Source organism: Drosophila rhopaloa, unplaced genomic scaffold (genome assembly GCF_018152115.1).
Source record: "Drosophila rhopaloa isolate 14029-0021.01 unplaced genomic scaffold, ASM1815211v1 contig_2, whole genome shotgun sequence".
NCBI lineage: Eukaryota > Metazoa > Arthropoda > Insecta > Diptera > Drosophilidae > Drosophila > Drosophila rhopaloa.
Genome location: NW_025335083.1, coordinates 22,093,137 through 22,114,435, shown reverse-complemented (window position 1 = coordinate 22,114,435; position 21,299 = coordinate 22,093,137). Strand labels below are relative to the sequence as shown.

At 44.9% G+C, this 21,299-nt stretch overlaps 6 protein-coding genes across 8 annotated transcripts; 5 read left to right on the top strand and 1 right to left on the bottom strand.

Moving 5' to 3' along the window:
* The first annotated feature begins 1,425 nt into the window (after positions 1–1,425).
* Positions 1,426–10,028, top strand: LOC108040339 (collagen alpha-1(IV) chain). 2 transcript variants are annotated; one of them, XM_017117784.1, is made up of 9 exons: positions 1,426–1,520; positions 2,060–2,159; positions 2,878–2,926; positions 2,993–3,934; positions 3,999–4,495; positions 4,854–6,304; positions 6,432–7,406; positions 7,613–8,757; positions 9,368–10,028. In XM_017117784.1, exons 2-9 carry the CDS (start codon positions 2,140–2,142, stop codon positions 9,626–9,628), a joined length of 5,340 nt encoding a protein of 1,779 aa, XP_016973273.1. In that variant the 5' UTR covers positions 1,426–1,520; positions 2,060–2,139; the 3' UTR covers positions 9,629–10,028. The 2 variants fall into 2 exon arrangements, with proteins under 2 accessions (XP_016973273.1, XP_016973272.1); XM_017117783.1 differs by lacking the exon at positions 1,426–1,520 and adding an exon at positions 1,527–1,678.
* Positions 10,029–10,999: 971 nt separating this feature from the next.
* LOC108040322 lies at positions 11,000–11,940 on the top strand. Its single transcript, XM_017117760.2, has one exon. The coding sequence runs from the start codon at positions 11,278–11,280 to the stop codon at positions 11,917–11,919; it is 642 nt and encodes a 213-aa protein (XP_016973249.1). The 5' UTR covers positions 11,000–11,277; the 3' UTR covers positions 11,920–11,940.
* Positions 11,941–12,142: 202 nt separating this feature from the next.
* On the top strand, positions 12,143–14,310 carry LOC108040321 (SPRY domain-containing SOCS box protein 3). The gene is made up of 4 exons (XM_017117759.1): positions 12,143–12,246; positions 12,303–12,942; positions 13,230–13,448; positions 13,567–14,310. The coding sequence occupies exons 2-4, from the start codon at positions 12,313–12,315 to the stop codon at positions 13,606–13,608; spliced, it is 891 nt and encodes a 296-aa protein (XP_016973248.1). The 5' UTR covers positions 12,143–12,246; positions 12,303–12,312; the 3' UTR covers positions 13,609–14,310.
* On the bottom strand, positions 14,109–17,051 carry LOC108040319 (reticulocalbin-2). Its single transcript, XM_017117756.2, has 4 exons — positions 16,819–17,051; positions 16,368–16,753; positions 15,178–15,325; positions 14,109–15,030 (listed from the first exon to the last, which is right to left on the bottom strand). The coding sequence occupies exons 2-4, from the start codon at positions 16,585–16,587 to the stop codon at positions 14,373–14,375; spliced, it is 1,026 nt and encodes a 341-aa protein (XP_016973245.1). The 5' UTR covers positions 16,588–16,753; positions 16,819–17,051; the 3' UTR covers positions 14,109–14,372.
* A 1,183-nt stretch (positions 17,052–18,234) lies between these two features.
* Positions 18,235–20,665, top strand: LOC108040326. Of its 2 annotated transcripts, XM_017117765.2 has the most exons (3): positions 18,235–18,743; positions 19,998–20,101; positions 20,465–20,665. In XM_017117765.2, exons 1-3 carry the CDS (start codon positions 18,662–18,664, stop codon positions 20,660–20,662), a joined length of 384 nt encoding a protein of 127 aa, XP_016973254.1. In that variant the 5' UTR covers positions 18,235–18,661; the 3' UTR covers positions 20,663–20,665. The 2 variants fall into 2 exon arrangements, with proteins under 2 accessions (XP_016973254.1, XP_016973255.1); XM_017117766.2 differs by lacking the exons at positions 18,235–18,743; positions 19,998–20,101 and adding an exon at positions 19,013–19,650.
* A 184-nt stretch (positions 20,666–20,849) lies between these two features.
* Positions 20,850–21,265, top strand: LOC108040325. The gene has a single exon (XM_017117764.2). It carries the CDS (start codon positions 20,850–20,852, stop codon positions 21,255–21,257), a length of 408 nt encoding a protein of 135 aa, XP_016973253.1. The 3' UTR covers positions 21,258–21,265.
* The last annotated feature ends 34 nt before the right edge of the window (positions 21,266–21,299 follow it).

Below are 21,299 nucleotides of genomic sequence, written 5' to 3'. Positions count from 1 at the left end.
TGTTCATTCTGTTAGTTCTGTAATAATCGGAAGTGTTATTCTCCTTCTAAACAAAAATATACTAGTTAGAAAAAATTAAAAATTGTTTATTTAAGCTTAAAATCGTACCTGTGTTTCAGAGGTCTACTGATATCGGATATTATAAGTTATTATTGTTTTTTTAAAACTGGTTACATTTGATGTTTTAGTCGTGATCTGCTTAACAAACAAATTCGCCGACAAAATGCATGTGTTTTCATAGTGTTTAATTTTAATCAATATAATAATTTTATCATTTTAATTAATTAAAACTATTTTAAAAAGTAAAATTAAGATTGCCGGACATATTTAATCTACAAGCAAAAATTTTACGGGATTAAATGTTGATTAACGAAACCAATTCATTAATTCAAACAATTTAGAAGATTCTTTAAAGGCAATAAACCTTTTTCCACTTAAGCTGTATACACCTTTTTTTCATTCTTGCTTTCTAAACTTAAATAAGTGAAAATTTATGAAAAATACTTTAACTATTATTTTTTGGAGTTTTAGCAGTAACCCCACTTTGAATTATCAGAAAACCCCTGTTTTATTTGATAAATAAAATACAGTATTTTATCTAACAAGTTTTTATTTAACAAGCCACTGTTTCTTTTTATTTTCAAATGAGGACTTACTAAGTACAAATAATTGTGACTTGTTTATTATTGTGGCAAATACAAAGATAAAGTAAACAGCAAACGTGTTTTTGGACACATATTTCTTGGGCAATATTTTTAAGAATTGTCCACAGAGCCCATTTTATTCCCATTTTGGGGTCCAAACAAATCAAACCACAAAGGATATATACATAGTTTAAAATGTAATCCTTTGAATTGAGTTCCTTTCTAGAAACGAGATTTGGTCTATACAAAAACCTGATTAGAAGAATTTGTGTAAAAGCAAACCAAAAATTGATGTGGTTATATTTAGAACGTTTAGAAAAAACCCGGATTGATAACGAAGCCTTGGAAAATCTTAGTCTGCGAACCGAAAAGTAACAAAATTAGATGCCGTAGGGCAGGGGCGGACGAAAACGGAAGCCATGTGCCCGATCTCGGACGGGGGCTATCAGCAATTCCGAGATGGGAGCTGGAAGCTGGGAGCCGGAGCTTGTAGAAGGTGCTCCCGGGGAGGTGATCCGGAGGAATGAAGCCGCTGTTCTATTGAGCAACTTAAGTCGCATGTGGCATATCAACGGCAGCTACTTAGTTTCAGACTTATCGCCGGGTTTCATTCATTCCACAGCGACTATGTTAACTGCTGGGACTAGTGTTGCTACATACGATCAGTCGCCCATCCGTTCTATATGCCATGGCACGCCACCCCCTCCCCCTCCCTGGGGATCCAATCACACGGATAGTGTACGTGAGCCGAGAACCCGAGGAAGATCGTGCCCAGCCGAACGAACGACGGCAAAAGTTCGGGGCATCGGAGCATCGGCGAATGGCTTTTGGATCGCTCGAACTTATACTATAATTAGTCGTGTTCCGTCTCCCCGAGTAAGTAGTAGACTGGGCTCGGTCCGAAGCTGATCTGGCCAGTTGCCTTTAGTCTTTAGTGTGTTCTGTGGAGTGGAGTGCTGTGCGTTCGGATCGGATCGGATCGCTCGGTTGTGTGTTTTCAGTAGGGTCCCGTCGAACAGTCCCTTTAGATTCCTGTAAGGAAAATTGAAAAAGAAATATATATATAAATATATATTTAAAACAGATTGGGGGGAAAACAAGTATAATGAATTAAAAGCTATAGATCTCGTACCAGATCGTTGTTCGAGCTTCGTACCAGTTCCAGTGCTTCTCAAACTGTACCGTCAAAAATTACTGTTACTTGGACCACAAAAAGCGGAAAAAGAAATGCAATACCAAATAAAATAAAATACCAACGTTAAATCATTAAAAAAAATTCAAGAAACTCGATTTTCCCACAAATATTAAATGAAACTTATTTTCCATAAAAATACCGTTCAACTTTTGTACTTTTAAAATTTATTTTGCAACTGTTGTGAAATTTAAGTGCTCAATTTTCTGGCTCATCTTTCCAGGCCCAACGACGGTAACATAAAAATTAATATTCAACGAGGACAGAGCAAATAATTGTGCAGGCTTAAGTGTATAGGGCATCATGTTGCCCTTCTGGAAGCGGTAAGTGACAATGATATTAATTTAATATTAAGAAAATCATTTATTAGTCCAAAAAATGTTTTTAAATTGAAAACATACGTAATTTTTTCGATCTAGCTCACAAGAAATTATAGTTTCTTGACTTAAACTCAACCAATAATTAGTATTTTTCGTAAAAAATGTTTAATGGTATAACCATTAAATTATACTTGGTTCGTTATAATCGAATTATATTGGTCAATAAGAACTTAGAATATTTAAATTTAGTTTAAGTTTTGATTTTTAAATTGAAGTTATTGATTAAACTTATATTATATTATATATAATTATTGATTGAAAATTAAAATTACTTAAATACAGGAAACAATTTGTCATTAACAAATTGATAAAATTATTTAATTCATTTGGAAATTATTGAAGCCATTTTGAAAATCAATCCAAAATGGACAAAAATATTTACCAGTAAATTTAAAAAAACACAAAAAAAAAGATTTTTGCAACAAAATTCTATCTTTGGACTCTTAAATCTATTTAGTAATGTATTTCAATTCGTACTGCTATCTCCTGGATGCTCTTTAAAGAGTAGGCTCGCTCTTAGGCGTTTCTCTTCCACTGATGGCTTAAAAGAGAGTCACCGACGCATGGCAAGATGAGAGCTGCACAGAGAGATACTTAGACTGATAAGACTATACATACATATGTAGTTCCTAACCACCGATCTTCGCCGATTTCTTTGCAGGCTGCTGTATGCCGCTGTCATCGCGGGAGCGTTAGTCGGTGCCGACGCTGTAAGATATATAAAATAACTTACATTTGCATATATCCAGTACGCAACCGTATTTACTTTCTTTTAGCAATTTTGGAAGAAAGCCGGTATGACTGGTTCGATCCAGGATGATTTCAATAAAACTGCAAATATATCCCCATACAACTACGAAAACTACGACGTCCTTGACTCCAACTCCGCAAGGAATGGTGTGCCGCAGTCAAGTAACTGTACGGCTGGGTACGCGGGCTGCGTACCCAAGTGCTTGGCCGAGAAGGGCAGCCGGGGTATGCCGGGTCCGCTTGGACCGACGGGACCCAAGGGCGAGATCGGATACCCCGGCCAGGAGGGACCTGTGGGCGATAAGGGCCAGAAGGGTGACCCCGGTCCATATGGACCACGTGGCTACAAGGGTGAGCGCGGATCAACAGGTATTCCCGGCAAGGCTGGCGTATCCGGTGTTCAGGGTTCTGCTGGCAATCCTGGTCCCAAGGGCGACAATGGCAAGGACGGCTGCAAAGGCAAAGACGGCCTGCCCGGTCTGGATGGTCTGAGCGGAATGGCGGGACCTCGTGGCTTTCAAGGTCTGTCCGGCAGCAAGGGCGAGAAGGGTGAGCCGGCCAAGGAGAACGGAGATTATGCCAAGGGCGAGAAGGGTGAGCCCGGATTCGCGGGCACACCCGGCTTTGCCGGAAAACAGGGCAATCCCGGCGAAAAGGGCGACCGTGGCGACACCGGACCCTATGGTGCCAAAGGACCTCGAGGTGTAAGCGGCCTGAAGGGCGATAGAGGTGCTTCCTGCTTTGGACCCTTGAAGCCCGGAGCACCGGGTGCGAAGGGTGAGAAGGGCGAACCGGCTGGGAACAGTGGATCCAGTGGAACATTTAGCAAGCAAGGACCACGCGGCGACACCGGAGAGAAGGGAGTGCCAGGACCGAGCGGCCAGAAGGGTGAGCGCGGCGATGAGGGCGACACTGGAAATGATGGCCCGAAGGGTGAGAAGGGTCTGCCCGGCGTCCCAGGAGGTCCTGTAAGTAAATTCCCCTTTTTAATGGCAAAACAGATCGTTTTAACTGGTTTCCATTTTATTTAAGGGTCGCCAAGGTAACTTCGGACCCCCAGGATCCATCGGCCAAAAGGGAGATCGCGGTGAAATGGGTCTAAATGGTCTGGCCGGCAATCCAGGAATGAAGGGAGAGCCAGGACTTGCGGGCCAGACAGGACAGCAGGGTCTGCTAGGTCCTCCCGGACCGCCCGGTGGTGGGCATGGAACACCCGGACCCCCCGGCCCACAAGGACCTCGCGGCTATGGCGGCTTACCCGGACCCCAGGGATTAAACGGAGCTGACGGACAGCCAGGACCGGAGGGATACACCGGACAGAAGGGAGGCGCTGGCTTGCCCGGACGTACTGGCAATGAAGGACCACCTGGCAGAAAGGGCGATAAGGGAACAGCCGGACAAGATGGACCCCCGGGCCCAGTGGGACCCATTGGACACCAAGGACCAACGGGACAGGAGGGAAATAAGGGAGACGCCGGCACGCCCGGCGTTGGCATTCAAGGACCTAAGGGTGAAGACGGCTTGCCTGGGTAAGTCATTTCATAAATATTTTTATATGATTTCAACAGTAATCAATTTCGGTAAACATAAGATTGTTACGCGGACGCGACAATCAATTGATCCATTTTAAAGGATCCTAATCCTATTTATTTTCAAAAATGAATAAAAAATGTGTATCTTCAAAAAGATATCGGCGTGATCTCTCTAAAATCTTTTGAGTGATGATGAAACTTCAATGCTCTATGTAAAAAATATTAGAAAGCCTATTTGAAAAAAACACTACACTACAAAGTATTATAATAATTAATAAGCCATTTTTTTCGTCATTTACTTGCAACTACCTATTGTGATTGTCATTGGAGTAATACCATATATTTTATCCCTTAGATACCCCGGACAAAAGGGAAGCAAGGGAGAACGCGGCTTCAAGGGTAACTCTGGTGTTCCCGGTGACTCCAAGCTGGGCCGCCCAGGAGCCCCCGGCTTAGTTGGTCCAACTGGCCAAAAGGGTGATATCGGTCGCCCCGGAACTAATGGCCAAAAGGGTGAGATGGGTATTAAGGGAGAAGTCGGCGGCAAGTGCTCATCCTGCAGGAGCGGTCAGAAGGGAGAGAAGGGTACGAGCGGTCTGGCCGGAGTTCCCGGAAAAGATGGCGAGCGAGGTGCGACTGGAGAGCGAGGCTATCCCGGAGAGCGTGGACACGATGGAATCAACGGCCAAACAGGCCCACCTGGCGAGAGGGGACAGGATGGTATGACTGGCGCCCCTGGAGCAGATGGTGCCCCCGGCAAACCGGCCATTCTTGATATGAGCTCGGTAAAGCCCATCAAGGGTGAGAAGGGACTTACTGGCCAGGTTGGCTATCCCGGATCAAAAGGATTTACCGGACCGAGCGGTCAACCTGGTCAGCCTGGCGCCAGGGGAGAGGTCGGATTGAAGGGCGACAAGGGCTTTTCTGGACCCCCAGGCATCGATGGAAGACCTGGCCGCCAAGGACAAGATGGTTTCCCCGGAACCGACGGCGTTTCTATCAAGGGTGACCAAGGTGCCCATGGATATAACGGAGAGAAGGGAGACAAGGGTAGGATGGGTCCTCCCGGCAGCAGTGGAGAGCCCGGCAGCTGCAAGCCCGACGATTTGGTGTTACCCCCCAAGGGCAGCAAGGGTGAGCCCGGTCCGCAAGGTGACTTTGGACCTATGGGAGGGCTTGGCGAGAAGGGATCAATCGGAGACAAAGGAGCCAAGGGTGATACTGGTCTAACTGGACTTCCCGGCCCTGAGGGACCCCGCGGCTTGACTGGACAACGCGGCGAAAAGGGCAACGAGGGATCAATTGGTGCCCCCGGCAATCCCGGCAAGGATGGCTTCCGCGGCGTACCCGGACGCAATGGACAACCCGGTGCAAGGGGCGAGCCTGGAATTTCGGTGGCAGGACCCAAGGGTCCGCCTGGTCTGAATGGTCTGCAAGGCGAGAAGGGCAACCGCGGCATATCCGGACCGCCTGGTCCGCCAGGTAGCGATGGCAGCGTTGGATATCCAGGTGATAGAGGCGACGCCGGCATGCCCGGACAATCCGGCCGTACGGGACCTGTTGGCGAGAAGGGAGAAGTGGGTCCGGTCGGCCCCGCCGGTCCTTCTGGACCTCCAGGCCTTCCCGGTATGGACGGCGTTCAGGGAAAAGATGGCGCCCCGGGACAACGCGGAGATAACGGCATGGTCGGCATGCCCGGCAACAAGGGAGAACGCGGCGCTGTTGGCAATGAAGGACCCAAGGGCTTCACTGGCGTCCCTGGTGCTATCGGCAAGCGCGGACTTCCAGGAGCAGCCGGAGTCTCTGGTAAGTCATTCCAATAATTTTTAGACACCGATACCGGTTTCAAGCATTAGGTTCTAAGAATTCAAATTAAGACTGAAGTTAAATCTAACAATATCTGATCCGTACTTTTTCTGCTCCAATTCTCCAGGTGCCAAGGGAGATAAGGGAGCTGCTGGCTTGACTGGCAACGACGGACACCCAGGAGGCCGTGGTCCTCAGGGAGCTCCCGGCTTAGCGGGAGTGAAGGGTGACCAAGGATTGCCTGGTGTCCCCGGACAGCCTGGTGCGGACGGATTGAATGGCGAGAAAGGTGCCCAGGGACTGCCCGGCTTCGATGGAGCTCCCGGCTTGCCCGGCGACGCCTCTGAGAAGGGACAGAAGGGTGAGCCCGGCATTTCCGGACTTCGTGGCGATACAGGTCCGTCCGGAGAGCCGGGTTGGCCCGGTGAGAAGGGTTTGCCCGGATTGGCTGTTCACGGACGTCCTGGTCTGCAAGGCGAGAAGGGCGACACTGGACGCAACGGCTTCGATGGAGCCGACGGACTTCTCGGCGAGAAGGGCGAACAAGGAATACAGGGCATTTATGGCTTGACCGGAGAGAAGGGATCTGTCGGTGCACCCGGTATTCCAGGTGTTCCTGGACTGGATGGCCTGCCCGGCGCACCCGGTGCTCCTGGTCCTGTCGGCTATCCTGGTTTGCAAGGAGACAAGGGTCAGGTCGGTTTAACCGGACTGAACGGAATCAAGGGTGATATTGGACCCGTCGGACCCCAAGGCTTTGTGGGCGCTCCTGGCGTTAAGGGCGAGCGCGGTATTCGTGGTCAGCCCGGTATTTCAGCTGTCATCGACGTGGAACGCCTTCGTGGAGATAAGGGATCGCAGGGCGAGCGTGGAATCGCCGGACAAAAGGGCGAACAGGGCGCACGAGGCGAACAAGGTGCTACTGGCTACGTGGGAAGCAAGGGTGATCGCGGTTTCGAGGGACTCCCTGGCGCCAACGGATTAAATGGTTTGCCAGGTCAAAAGGGTGACATCGGACTTACAGGAGAGTCCGGCTATCCAGGACGTTCTACTAAGGGCGAGAAGGGTCTGCCCGGTCGCCCCGGCAGGAACGGACGTCAAGGTGAGTCTATATTCCGATTCACCAGGAAAAATTACACTTAAAATAGATTTTGAAGGATTTTGGTTCTTCTCTTAGAATTTGAGAAGACCTTTGGAAGAAAAAGGCTAAAGACAAGTTATTTTTTGGTTTTATTATTATTATTGATTATATTTATTTGTGACTAATTTCCAATTCCTACTTTCTATCACCCATCACCCGGAATTTAGGTGTTTTCGGACCTCCTGGAATCAAAGGTGACCGCGGTCTACCGGGATTGGCCGGTGAGCCCGGTCTGGTGGGCATGCCTGGAAAACTTGGACCAACTGGCAGCAAAGGAGAGCGTGGTTTGGCCGGCAGCCCCGGACCAGCAGGACAGGATGGCTTCAACGGCGCCTCCGGACCAAAGGGAGATGTGGGAGCGCAGGGTTTCAAGGGCGAACGTGGACTCAGCGGCTTAGAGGGACAGAAGGGATACAAGGGCGACCAGGGACTCCAAGGCCCTCCTGGTCTGCCCGGATTGGTCGGAGCAAAGGGAGACAGAGGCTTCCCCGGAGTACCCGGAAATGAAGGACTTCCTGGCCGGGCTGGCGAAACTGGCTACGCCGGAGCAAAGGGACGCGATGGACTCGACGGACAACCGGGTATTCGGGGACAGAAGGGCGAGCCGGGATTGGTGCAACCACCGGGACCCAAGGGAGAACCAGGTCAGCCGGGTCGCAATGGACAAAAGGGAGAAGTCGGACGTCCGGGAGAGACTGGCTTGATCGGCCTTCAGGGCGAGCGAGGCCAAAAGGGTGAGCACGGCCTGATCGGAGCGACTGGACGCGTGGGTCAACCCGGTCCCAAGGGAGATCGCGGAGAGCAGGGCCCACAGGGTTATCGAGGAGCGGATGGTTTGATCGGAGTGAAGGGCGAACAGGGTGCTCCCTGCTCCGCCGCCCTGGACTACCTCACCGGCATTCTGGTGACGCGTCACAGCCAATCCGAGTCGGTGCCCAGTTGCTATGCCGGCCATACGGAACTGTGGACGGGATATTCCCTACTGTACGTCGATGGCAATGACTATGCCCACAACCAGGACCTCGGATCCCCCGGATCCTGTGTGCCCAGGTTCTCGACGATGCCCGTTTTATCCTGCGGTCAGAACAACGTCTGCAACTACGCCTCGCGCAACGACAAGACCTTCTGGCTGACCACCAACGCCGCCATTCCAATGATGCCCGTGGGAAACAACGATATCAAGCAGTACATCTCGCGATGCGTCGTCTGTGAGGCGCCTGCCAATGTGATCGCCGTGCACAGTCAGTCGATAGCGGTCCCCGACTGTCCGAATGGCTGGGAGGGCATCTGGATCGGCTACAGCTTCCTCATGGTGAGTACACACTCCCGAATTTACTACCTCTGTATCGGAAGCCATTGCAAATGTTGACGCAATTTAATACCACAAAGTGCCGGTTTCCCGACTCACTGTCACAAATTCTAGGACTGATAAAATGCGAAAGCTCACACTAACATGCATCCAGACTTTTTCGTCTCGAAAATACTGATTTCAAAAACTAGATCAGGAAGATACAATCAATTCTGTGCTTAACAGCACTCTGTAATGCTTTATGGCTTAAATAAATTAGAGAAGTTTGTCTGGTCCTAATTTTTTTCGAACAGATAGATTTCTGGGACTTTGAAAGGTACACAGGGAACCGGACCTAAGTTAAAAAAAGTTATGTTCCAATACATTTTTCGATCAATCCTATTTAATATGATAATTATATTTTTGTAAAATTAAGAATTTGGTTGTTTTGAATAATAACTGAATATTAGTTTGTTAGTTTTCTGATCTGATCTTTGCAAATAGTAATAAAATAATTACATAAACATAAGGAAAAGTTATTCTTATGTTTTCATTTTATAGGAGAGGGGTGTTCAAAAATTGATCAGTATTTTATTTACTTAACATGTGTTTACCAATCATTTTAATCCCGTAGCACACTGCTGTGGGCAACGGAGGCGGTGGACAGGCGCTGCAATCACCCGGATCCTGTTTGGAGGACTTCCGCGCCACACCCTTCATCGAGTGCAACGGCGCCAAGGGCACGTGCCACTTCTACGAAACGATGACCAGCTTCTGGATGTTTAACCTGGAGTCCTCTCAGCCGTTCACAGCGCCCGAGCAGCAGACAATCAAGGCCGGAGATCGGCAGTCGCATGTATCCAGGTGCCAGGTGTGCATGAAGAACTCGTCGTAGGACCTCGTAGTAGCACCCCCACAGACACCCAGCACACAGCATAAGTTTAATCTAAATGTAAAGCCCTAAATATACCAACGAATCGTGTGGACACACCTACACACACAAGCACACACTCACAACACACAAACAAACAAAACACACACACACCGACGAACCAACACTGCTACAAATTCCTTAAACTAATCAAAAAAGAAAAACGGGGCCAACGGTCGAAGTGCTAAAAACCGACCTCTTGGTCCACAATGCCATTTTTTATCTGCCAATTAATGTTCTAAACAATTGTAAACTGCTTCTAAGTTACGTTACGTATGTTAAGTAAATCAAACAAATAAATAAACTAGCCTCGGTCGTATGTCGAAAAATAATAAACACCACTCTGCTGCGAGAGCAATATCCATTTCTTGAGCCCCCGATTAAATGCGAACGAAAATAAGGATATAACGAATATTGAACGAATCCATTGACATATGTAGATCGCCTCCTCAATTGCTATACACAACTTTGTCGTTTATTACGTTTACGTTTACAAAACAATCAAAAATGGTAAAATAAAGAAAATATATAAATACATTCAATGTGTATAGCGCTAATAAAGGGAGAACAAATGCCTTAAAGACTATTGTATGAATGTATCAAGTAGATTTTATTAGGATAATAGGTTACTAATTATTTTTTTGGCTCTCTTAATCTGAAGCGTAGAGCTTTTTAGACTTTTGGATTGCATTTTGAAGATCTAAGATAAAACCCAACCTCTCCGAACGTCTGTAATTGAGTATCTTTAAAATTACAGCTGCAAAAATACTTTATATTGTTGGCAGCGCTTCAAAAGATATGCTTTCATTTCTGTCAGATTTGTATATATTTTCTGATTTTTCATTCCTTAAAAAGAGTTGTAAGCGATTTATTTAAGGCATGGCTAATACACCTTAGGTAGCAACATATCATGATCTATATGCAATATTGAAAATCGTTTATGCAATGTAAAGAAGAAATCCCAACCATAAATGGTTAGATCCTCTTTGAAAAACAAGGGTTCGGGGTATCTGTTGTGGTGGAAAATCCGCAGTGGAGAACCCTTAAAAAAAGCAATGCCAACTCACCACGTGCACTTGTGCGCATGACTCTCTCTGTCCGGATGCCAATGTGGGGGTTGGGTTCTCGAGGGGGTGGTGATTGGAGGTTTGGGATCGAGGGGTGGCGGTGGGGTGGACTGCTCCAGGGGGTTGCGAGACATGCGAGACCATATGATAATGATATGCAGACACACGCACACATATTCCAATTGGTGGTTGGAAAAATAAGGGTAGGCCTTTGTGGCTTCAAGTTGGAAAAGTGAGCCAAAAATGTGAGTGGCAGAAGCCAACGAGACTTGGACGCAAGCGGAGTCGTCGGTGGGAGTCGTCGAAACTTCAGCCAGATAAGCGGAGCAGCTTTTGGGAGCTCAGGAGGTGGAGGAGCTGAAAAAAAAATGTGTGTACCCCGAAAGAAACAGTGAAAATTGTGTGTTTCCCATAGGAACTAGCTTATGATTTGGAAAACTAAGAAGTTATAGAGTCCACCGGAAGTGCATCCGCAAGTGCAATCCATTCAAGCAGCAGCAGCAACCGCACTGGAAAAAGAAAGAAGACCCAACCCAACCCCTATTTATGATTATCGTCCTGCTGCTGCTGTTCCAATCGCTCTGCCTCTACTGCCAACGCCTGGTGCTCTACGTCCACGACAGATGCTTCCCAAAGAACGTGCGCCTGCTGCAGGAGGTGGCCGAGACGGTGGGCGATCGTAAGGCACACCAGCGCCTGGCGGAGCAGCAGTTGGAGCAACAGAAGCGCAGCCAGAAGCGTCGCATCCTCGAGCCGGTCCTTCCGTTGGTCGGTGGACTCAACTCTGAGGCTTGTCGCTTTTGTGCGCACAGTCCGCAGGGCTATTGTCGCCATCACTTTCATCTGCAGGAACTGCAGTTGCACAAGCAAAGGGGTTCCGGTGGCGAACAGGACTTTCGACAAATCCGAAGGATCAAAAGGGAGCTGAAAAGAAGTCTTGGTCAGCAGCAGCAACATCTCCATCCGGTTAGAAGCTATCGTCCCGTGCGACTTAGCTCCAGCTGGAGCAGCACTTCCCTAAGCAGTGGATACGGCTCTTTGACGAGCTTTGGAACTGAGGAGCTGGAGGAAGCGTCTGGGGATCAGGAGGTTCTAGAGGAAATTCCACTGGAGCTACATGAGGAAGTTGAGCAGGAGGATTTGCCACAGGAGGAGAGCCAACAACCCCTGCTAACCACACACTTGTAGACCACCTCTTTTTTTAAAGGAGGAATTACCACAGGAGAATACCATCGACCAGTCAAACATGGTTAGCAAAAAGCTTTCTAAGGTTATCTAAGCACCTTAAATATTAAAAAGCAAGAAAGAAAAAAGGACGCTTGAGGGCAACCACTTTCATTGGAAAGGAATCAAAAGAAGAGCTTCCACCTAAATTTTCATTGAAAGAGGACTTAACAGGATAAATACGCAACCCCTGTAGCCGCTCTTTAAGCAGTTTCAGCAACTTGAGAGCCCAGGAGAAGGACATCCACCCCCAGGAAAGCCCAACCTTTTGACAGCCTACACCCCCAAACGGTTTGAAGTGCTCCCTTTGTCTAAGTTTATTGAGTTTGAGAAGCAAAAATTTCTAGTCACATAACAATGTCTGATGTGGAAGTGGACCAACAGCAGCCGCAGCAGCAGGGTCACCCTCATCCCGTTATGGCGATGACCCCTAGGAGGCGTCGCCACAGCGGCCGTCGTGGAGCGGGCTGCCTGGCCATGCAGTCCGCTTCGCAGGATGAGGCGTCTCCGCCTCGCTTCTGCCCACTCCTCGAGGGCATCGAGGACAACTGGACGTGGAGCAAGCGGCACCGCTCCAAGGAGGTGGTGCTCAGCGGACCCAACTCCCGGACCGTTCACTTCCATCCCAACTGGAGCAAGGGCACCGCCGGGGTCCAGGGCAAGCGATCCCTGAACAACGGGCGCTACTACTGGGAACTCCATGTCTCGCAGAGGGTATTTGGCACCTCGATCATGTTCGGGATCGGCACAAAATCCGCCCGTCTCCATGCGAACGCCTTTCGGAACATGCTGGGCGAGAACGAGCACGGCTGGGGACTGTCCCACAAGGGCGTGCTCTGGCACAAGGGCGTGGCCCTGCTCTACACAAAGCGGTTCCGCGAGAACCATCCCACCCAGATCGGAATACTCTTTGATGGTATCGAGGGCACACTTACATACTATAAGGATGGCAAGTGCCTGGGCGTAGCCTTCAGGGGATTGGATCAGGTAAACACAAAAAATAAGACATGTTTCGAATATAAATTACCACCATTCACTGCTCTGTTAGAAAATATCTTTTAAAAGGCCAGAAAATATTATAGCTATCTAAAATTTGTTCCGAATATTTTGAATTTAAACGTATTTAAATGGTATTAAATTATTTATACAATAGGAAAAAGAAAAAAGTTATTGACTAAGCTAATTAAAACCGCCCAAAAACTTCTATACCATCCCTTCAACCTTTTGTTAAAAGTCGTATACTGACATTTAATACCCTGCGTATTCCTTCCCAGATTGATGAACCGCTGTACCCAATCGTATGTTCCACGGCCGCCAAAACGGAGATGACCCTGAAGTGCACCCGGCGAGAGTTTGTCAACCTGCAGGATCGCTGCCGGGCGGTCATAATGCGGCGGGTGCGCAGTGCATCGCAGCTGGAGAAGCTGAAGCTACCGTTGCCCATCAGCGATTATCTGGGGGAGGTGATTGACGAGATGGAGCCTCTCCGTCAGGTAGACAACTACGATATACTGTGTGACGTGTAGAGCACGGAGCATCCTTGGTCCCCGGGGATCGATGATGCGGTGCCACAGTTAGCCCTAAGTTTATAGAGTACGACCTCTCCCCCAGGTGAATCAGCTGGAGATGTGCATAATGAATTACGATTTGTAAGCGGCCCGTGAAACTTTTTGTGCCATCAAGACGGAGCGCATTCCATCGGGAGACTGATGGGTCTCTGGGACGTGTAAATTTTCGCGTAGTATTTGTAAGGATTACTTAGAGAACTGTAGTATTGTTAAGCATATGCTATTATCAAATGGGGATAATTCGGTTTTCAGTATTGTTTCTAGCTTTTTGTTGACAATTTGTAGTGAAAATGTGGGGAAATAGGCCAATTTGGTGCAATATTTGTGATATAAGTAAAGTGAGTAAATTAAATCGTATTTTGGGGCTTCAAGTGCTCACTAGATAACCGCAAAATAAGTTAAGGCCTTTGGGCATAGAGCTAAGCATATTTTTCGGTACAGACGAGTGTGAAATCTAGTCAAAAGTAACACGCTGCTAAACTAATTTTGTATATTCGAAGGCAGTAGTTAAGGCTTAATTAATGTAATATAATAAAACAAACCCGTTTCTAGTCATAAAATGCAAAACAACCCTTATACCCAAAATAATTTAGTAAAAATTGTTTATTATGATTTTTGTAGATTTTTTGTCTCTATATAAATTACTACACATAATTGATTGGTACATGACAAACCAGACAGAACACATGTAAAATGAAATTCGTAAGAAGCGCTCAAAACAATTAAGCGATATTGATTTACAGTTGTCACTTGAATTTACATGAATAAAACATAAATTTACTAACTATTTAAATGAAATACAATACTAAGCACAGGTTCATTATAGCAGGATAGAGCTTTGGTTGGAATCTACAGCTCGTCGGAGAGATGGTTAATGTTTTGTAAGTGGTCCCCGTAATCGGTTGCTTCGCTGCCCACAAAGGTATCGTAGTTGTTGAGTATCTCCAGGTATGACAGTCGATCGTCGTGATCCTCATCGGTGGAAACAAACAGGTGATCCACCTCGTCGTTGGCGATCGCCGTATTACTAGGCACAATCCAGGATAAAACCTCATCGCCCGTGAGCACGCCATCGCCATTGGTGTCGTGATCCTTGTCAAATCGCTCCTTCTCCGTGATCAGCCACTCCTTGTCGTGATGCGAGGCTGAGTCGCCAACAAACTCCTGGAAGTTGATCTTGCCATTATGATCCAAGTCCTTGTCCTGCATTGTGTGCTCCAACAGAATGGGCAGCATTTGTGGATGTTCTTCAGGATTTTGGAAGTAAATAAATTCCTCTAGCGTCAGCACGTCATCTTTATTCGCGTCTGCCGCATTGAACATCTCTTTGTCCTGTTTAATCATCTTCTGCTCTTCCTCGTAGCTGTCAAAGTCAATGGTCTCCTTTTTAAAGTCCTCATCCTCCATGGCGTAGGTATCCTGAAGATATTCCCTCCATGTAATTTTCTCGTCAGCATCCTGATCAATTTCTTCAAATCTATCAGCGGCTTCCTCTTCGGATAGTTTTCTGCAAGAGTATTTTTTTAAGTACACGTTTTATAGAAATTTTTGTTTTCCGTTCGTCAGTTTGCAAGCAGAAGCAGTTATTTGCCAAAAGGATAGATTATTTGCTTGGCTAACATTGATGCAGTATTAATCAACAGACAACACTCACTTAAAAGACCTTAATATCCAGGCTTTCAACTCATGCCGGTCAATAAATTCATCCTTATTTAGATCCATCATCTTGACCAGTATTAGCAGACGTCTCTTCGATTCCTCTGGTGTAAGTGTGTCGAATTCCTGAGCCTCTTTTGTATTGCCTAATGTTGTTAAATAGTAATAACAGAACATAAGCGTGAAGACTTGAATGGAACATAAAGCAGAAGCAATGCGATTGACGTGTTGCTTTCCAAAAACAATTTTAATGGTTTTACGAAAAAAGCACGGTGCGAAAAACTACATTTTCAAAAAAACAGTATATTCTTAAAAGTTAAAAAAAAAGATATCCAAATTGTTAACAAAAAATTTAATTTTTAATAAATAATTATAATCCGTTTTGAAGCAATGTTGACGTCATAAATCCATTAACATAGCTATTCGCGAGCATTAAAAAAACTTTTTTAAGAGCATACATACGAATGTTTTTGACTGGTCCATATTCTCTTGATGTTTGAATGATTCTTTCCATGTGCAAAGCCACAAAAATAAACCTCATCCAAATAAACAAACATATCGCAGCCTCATACACCGTAATAAATTAAATATTGATTTAAATGCTGAGAGCATAGTCTCTAGATCTTAGAAATAAAAACAAATAAAGTTTATTCATCACCTACTCTGTTTAAGGATCTTGTGGAAAGGGGTAATGAAAGGGTTTGATTAAAGTTTAAAGTATTGTAAATAATAAACAACATTAAAATTTTTTTAATGTTGTGGTTCATTTTTCAAGACAAATCAAATAAAAAGTAAAGTATAAAGTATATATATTCAACATCAGTTGTAGAAATACACAAAATTAATGTGATTATCCCATTTTTGGACCAACACCTTGAGATTTTATATATCTGGCATACTAGCCCTTCGGTTTTATGGAAATTATTCTCGCAGTGTAAAAATTAAAATCTGTTTTTTATGTATAGCGCATGTTAAAAAATCTTCATGATCGACCGACTATAGCTTTAATAGGCACGAGCGGAAATAATATGATAAATTTGAAATTATGCACACACGTTGTCATAAATTTGCCCAACGGGAGGAAAAACCTTTTGCTTCTGGATCCAGTCTGTGTGCTACTATAATAGATCTTTGACATATGGATTTTCCATATTTACAAGATCACATTGGTTTCACGAGGTGACTCACCGATGATGGCTTCGTGATCGAACTCCACGTTGTGCTCCCCATCCTCGCCGTGATGGTGGGCATCCCGGGGGGCGTAAACCCCGTCCTTGACCCGCTCCTTGCTAGTGTGCTTATCGTGCTTGTGGTTGGCCACTGCCCCGATGGCAGGCATTGGTCCCACGGCGGCCAAAAAGGCTACCGCACAAAGCGCAAACGGCAGAAGCGGTAGATTTCTAGTCATTTTAATTGATTATGCCGAGAGGCGATGTTTTTCTTTTATTTTTTTGGCAGCTTCCCGAGCACTTGAGCAGATGTGGATGGTGGAGGGGGGGGGGTAGCAGATGGGCGGCGGATATACGCACACGTAATCCCCAACAATACAATGACCTCAGTTCACCTTTCGCCAGCTGATGAAATATGCAAATGTCAGTCAAAAAAATACAATACTTATTTTTCGAATTTAAATACCCACCCAGTAGACCGACAGCTGTTGTCTCCTGTTACCAATCCAAATTTCTCTTAAGGACAAATAATTATTTCAATGCCTTTTATTCCACTTGCAGGTTTCCCCTTATTGCACTTAATTTAATTCACAAATCTTTTAGTTTCCTCTCATTTTAAACCGAAATTCGTTTATTTATTTCCGCAGACAAAAAACGAAAAACCAAACAGTGTCACCCCAGCAATAAATAGCTGTTTGGCTATCGAGCTATCGATATTGCATCCCTGATTCCATTGCTTACCAACACTTCTCCGAGGCAGTGCAAAAACTTACCAACACTTGCGCAACTTGTAAATTTGTTGGAATTTTGTTTTTCTCTACATAATTAACAAAAAATAACGTAATTAAAAGTTAGAAAGAAGTTCACCCAGGCTAGCTACAGTTTAGCCTATTAAAAGCACCAGGTGAGATAGTATATCCAAAAACGACAAGAAAGTATTGGATAAGGAAATAACATGAAGAAAAAGGCAACGATGATGAATTAATTCAAATGACATCATTTTGCGACAGCTGTGTGGCAAAAGTCTCGTTTGGAGCCGCGCGTTTATTTATTTGGAATTTGTATCATAATTTACGTTTATTTTGTGTGCGCCAAACACGCAAAGGACACTTCAGCGAAATAGGTGTGCGTGTATTTTTGGCAGGACTTCTTGTGTCTGTGTGTGTGCAAGCTTCTCTATCAGTGTATGGTGTGTGCAGGAGTTGTTGACCGGCTTTTATTTTTATTTTATGATTATTTATACTACTTACTCATTAGTCGACCGGTCAAGTCTGTAATTATAGTCCCTGACTAAAACTTAACATGCAACTGGTCGCGGGTATGACTATATAGCGGGTGTGAGTTAGAAAGAGAACCGCACATGGGTGTCGTCAGAGGAATTCCAAGGGGATTCACGGGATTAACTAAAAAAACGAAAGTTAGAAAATTCGACTTTAATTAATATAAAATTTTGATTAAATAATAGTGGCACAGGAAAAGAAAAATACTCCAATAAAAAAAAAGAATCCTGTTTTTAGGTTATAAATAAAATTCGATAAAAATGTGTATGGGAGTTGATTATAAGATTATTTGTGTTTTTTTAATAAACAATATAATTTATCTTAAATACATCACTAAAAGCCAAAAATATCATGGCTTTTTAACCTCCCAGAATCTTCATTAATTTTAATTTGAAAAAAAAGTTTATTCGCTTTATTTCTATTGGAAAATATATATAAATTTCACAATACAATAGTTACCTTTTTTTAAGTCAATGCAAAAAAAAGCCAAAATTTTAATAAATTAAGTGCGCTTGAGAATTGAGATTTTTGTTTTTTTAATATTTGCATATATTTGATTGGCTTTTTGAGCCGTCATTACCAAATCCCTTTATAACCTTTGTTCCGCCCTCGCCGCTGGGGAGTACATATCGTATATTGCATTGATGATTATCCTGGCCGAATGCGTCACTTTGTCATTTGGGTATCTGCCACCTTACACCGTAGGCTAATCCAATAAAAGCTGCCAACCATTTCAGAGAGCCACGCTGCGCGACGCCTGCCTATAAATAATAAGCACACCAGCCATCCGCAGTAAAAGCCACAACAGTTAAGCTAACGCTGGAAAAACCTCTTGGGCGAAGCGTCGAACCCGATTTTAGTTTCAGTCGAGAGCCAACCTTCAGCAGAGCAACAGCGAGCTTTTACCCCCTATTTCGTTTCATTTTGCGTATATACTTGTATATATCTCATTTGTTTTCACTTACGTTTGACGGTCTTTCATTGGCACGCCCGCGCTAATTAATCCGCAGATATCCAGCAGTAATCAGGCCAAATGCCGTACATTATCATACGGGGGAACTTAGCCTCCTACAGCCACAAATATCCATGGCGAGTGCTCGTCTCTGGATTGAAAGGTAAAGCCCGTACTGTTCAGTTTGTCCAACGCCCGTAGATATAATATCTCATTTTCGTTTCACTTTTATTTTGTCGTGTGTTTACTATTGCGACACAATTAATTTCGAGAGCTTGGCAAACAGATACGAACACACAGATATACATCCACCCATACGAGCAAAGCACGCTAGCTTTTTGAGCATTAGTTTCGGTTTTTCCACTTTGCACTATGAAAAAACACTTTTTGAATGGCTAGACAGTGGCGGCAAGGTTAGCTTGCCACTAGCCGTTATTTTCTTAATTTCTTTCTTTTGTCAGTAAGTTACTGTGAACTCTTATTTTCTTTTTCTATTAAGACAGCGCCTAGTTGCATGTTTTAATGTTCTTTTTTGGCACACAATCTGAGGCCTACTACTTTATAAAAAAAATATTTCAATGAATTGACACTATCGGTTGAATATGTTTATTTGCCTTACGTTCATTTCCTGACAGTTTAAACAAAAACACACTATGCTTTAAATAATACAATCCGACAGACAACTAAACAAAAGTAAAAAAGCTGGTTTTAAACCAATTTTGCGGAGACGTTCTCAGTCTTTGTTGAAAGATATTAAAAGCGACGAGCATTATACTTTCAATATTTTGTTAAAAATCTTATGCAGTGCTTTTGGATATGTTATAACTATTGTGCAATATTTAAGCACTTCTTGGTAGTATTAGTTTATTTTTCCATCAAATCAACAGCTGCCCTTTAATTGCATGCCAATTGCCCCAAAATCCCACCACCCCGCACCTGTTCGCTTTATTACGACCGGCACTGTGCGAAGTTTTGCTCCCGCAGACGAGGTCTCAATCGTCAGTTTGGATTTGTTTTTCGCTGCGTGCAGTTCGCTTGGCAGACCGGGTCTGCAGTTTATATATACACCCGTACGTACACCGCATATATCGACTTAATTCCGCTGCATATTTGTGGAACATTTATCTGTGCTGGGCAGAAGTCAATGTACTGGGATGTAGGCACAAAGAATACACGAGAAACTCCCATTTTTATTTTGTTATGAAACAGCAGTAAATATTTTTTGGCTTTTTGCTTAATTAACACACTTGCATCGAAAGACAATGGCCCTGGGCTGACGTCACCGTCCGTCCCAGCCGTGTTATCTTTTGTTTGCCCTGTTTAAACATTTAGCCACACCATGAACGAAAAGGAAAGCAATTTCCCAAGAAATAGCACCCCTGATAATCATTGCCCACCTACGCGTAAATACTTTCAGCTGACGACATCGAGCAGTTGAATAAGTTTTCTTGCGGCGGCTACAGTGACGAGTCCACTATCGTCTACCTAGTGCATCCTTGTCGCATTCTATCGGCGCTAGAAGTGAGTACCCTTCAGTTCATAGCAAGAGTATAATGTACTCATTATGTTTGGCCTTACCAATAATTAAACTGCTTCAAATTTTGCTTTAAAATCTCATTTATAACTGTCTGATTAAGAATTGAATTTACTATCTACTATTTCAACATTTATATTGGCAGACATTGATAAATCAATTTTTAAAAAACTCTAGAAACCTAATAAGGCAGACAATCGACTGAAGTACCAACTTGTAACACTGTAGTAGATATGTACTGTTTGTCATTATCCTTGTACCTAGGCAATCAACTAATGGCAACTTCCCCGACCATTACCTTCAATTATCCAGTGACTCATGGACTACTTCCCTCCATTCTTTGCTTTCAGATTCTTGGATTTCGCGTGGTGGCTAGCTCGTCGACGGCCGTAAAGCAGGACTACAACGAGTACATGTGGACGATGCGCAAGGAGTTCGATGAACCAGAACCTTTGGAGACAGAGTCCGTAGTGCGCGAGAATCTATCGAATATTGGCCGCGAGGCAGCCAGTTTAGGCAACTATCACAAGGTGGATTCGCCCGAATAGGGACCTTGTTCGAAATCCAGCAAGCAACCAACAACTCTACTCTAATTGTATAATTTTGTGTGTGTGAGATTGTGTAAGGCGTGTGCGTGTTTCAGTGTGAAAAACTATAGTAACCTAGGGAATACTGTTCCAAAACATACTCTGAGTGAAGAAGGTGACTGATTGAGTCCCCGAAGACGAACAAACTATGAGTGAGGGCGTGACCGGGCTGAAGGAATCTCTGAATCTCAACAGCGAGCAACCTTCGGCGATCGTTTCCGCGGCATCGGCTGTATCCTTGAACACCGCCACCGCCGCTATCCCTGCCAATGTGGTGACCATTCCGGTGCCCATTCTGCAGTCGGAGGGCAACTTCGCCTACATCACCGTCAAGGGATCCTTGCACGATTACACCTGCACCATTTTTGGCCTGAATCAGGCTGAAGTTCAAGCCCTATCCAAGCGCTTCGAGAGCGGAGTTAAGGCCTGCGTGAATGGTATTATGGTGGCAGTGCCGCCGATGGTCATGCTAAACACTTTGGCCCAGCTGAGCTACAAGGTTGTCTGCAGTTGCGGCGAGGCCGAGATTTGTTGGACCATGCAGCGTGAGGTCTAATTCGTTGAAAGGGATCACACTGTCACACTGTCAAGCATCAGG

Coding starts and splice junctions, on each gene's coding strand:
- LOC108040339 (XM_017117784.1), top strand. CDS start 2,140: ATGTTGCCCTTCTGGAAGCG. Junction 2,160..2,877: donor ATGTTGCCCTTCTGGAAGCG/GTAAGTGACAAT, acceptor ATTTCTTTGCAG/GCTGCTGTATGCCGCTGTCA. Junction 3,935..3,998: donor CCGGCGTCCCAGGAGGTCCT/GTAAGTAAATTC, acceptor ATTTTATTTAAG/GGTCGCCAAGGTAACTTCGG.
- LOC108040322 (XM_017117760.2), top strand. CDS start 11,278: ATGATTATCGTCCTGCTGCTGCTGTTCCAATCGCTCTGCCTCTACTGC.
- LOC108040321 (XM_017117759.1), top strand. CDS start 12,313: ATGTCTGATGTGGAAGTGGACCAACAGCAGCCGCAGCAGCAGGGTCAC. Junction 12,943..13,229: donor CCTTCAGGGGATTGGATCAG/GTAAACACAAAA, acceptor ATTCCTTCCCAG/ATTGATGAACCGCTGTACCC. Junction 13,449..13,566: donor AGATGGAGCCTCTCCGTCAG/GTAGACAACTAC, acceptor CCTCTCCCCCAG/GTGAATCAGCTGGAGATGTG.
- LOC108040319 (XM_017117756.2), bottom strand. CDS start 16,587: ATGACTAGAAATCTACCGCTTCTGCCGTTTGCGCTTTGTGCGGTAGCC. Junction 15,326..16,367: donor CGATCACGAAGCCATCATCG/GTGAGTCACCTC, acceptor TAACAACATTAG/GCAATACAAAAGAGGCTCAG. Junction 15,031..15,177: donor TGGATATTAAGGTCTTTTAA/GTGAGTGTTGTC, acceptor ATACTCTTGCAG/AAAACTATCCGAAGAGGAAG.
- LOC108040326 (XM_017117765.2), top strand. CDS start 18,662: ATGCCGTACATTATCATACGGGGGAACTTAGCCTCCTACAGCCACAAA. Junction 18,744..19,997: donor GCTCGTCTCTGGATTGAAAG/GTAAAGCCCGTA, acceptor AAATACTTTCAG/CTGACGACATCGAGCAGTTG. Junction 20,102..20,464: donor GCATTCTATCGGCGCTAGAA/GTGAGTACCCTT, acceptor CTTTGCTTTCAG/ATTCTTGGATTTCGCGTGGT.
- LOC108040325 (XM_017117764.2), top strand. CDS start 20,850: ATGAGTGAGGGCGTGACCGGGCTGAAGGAATCTCTGAATCTCAACAGC.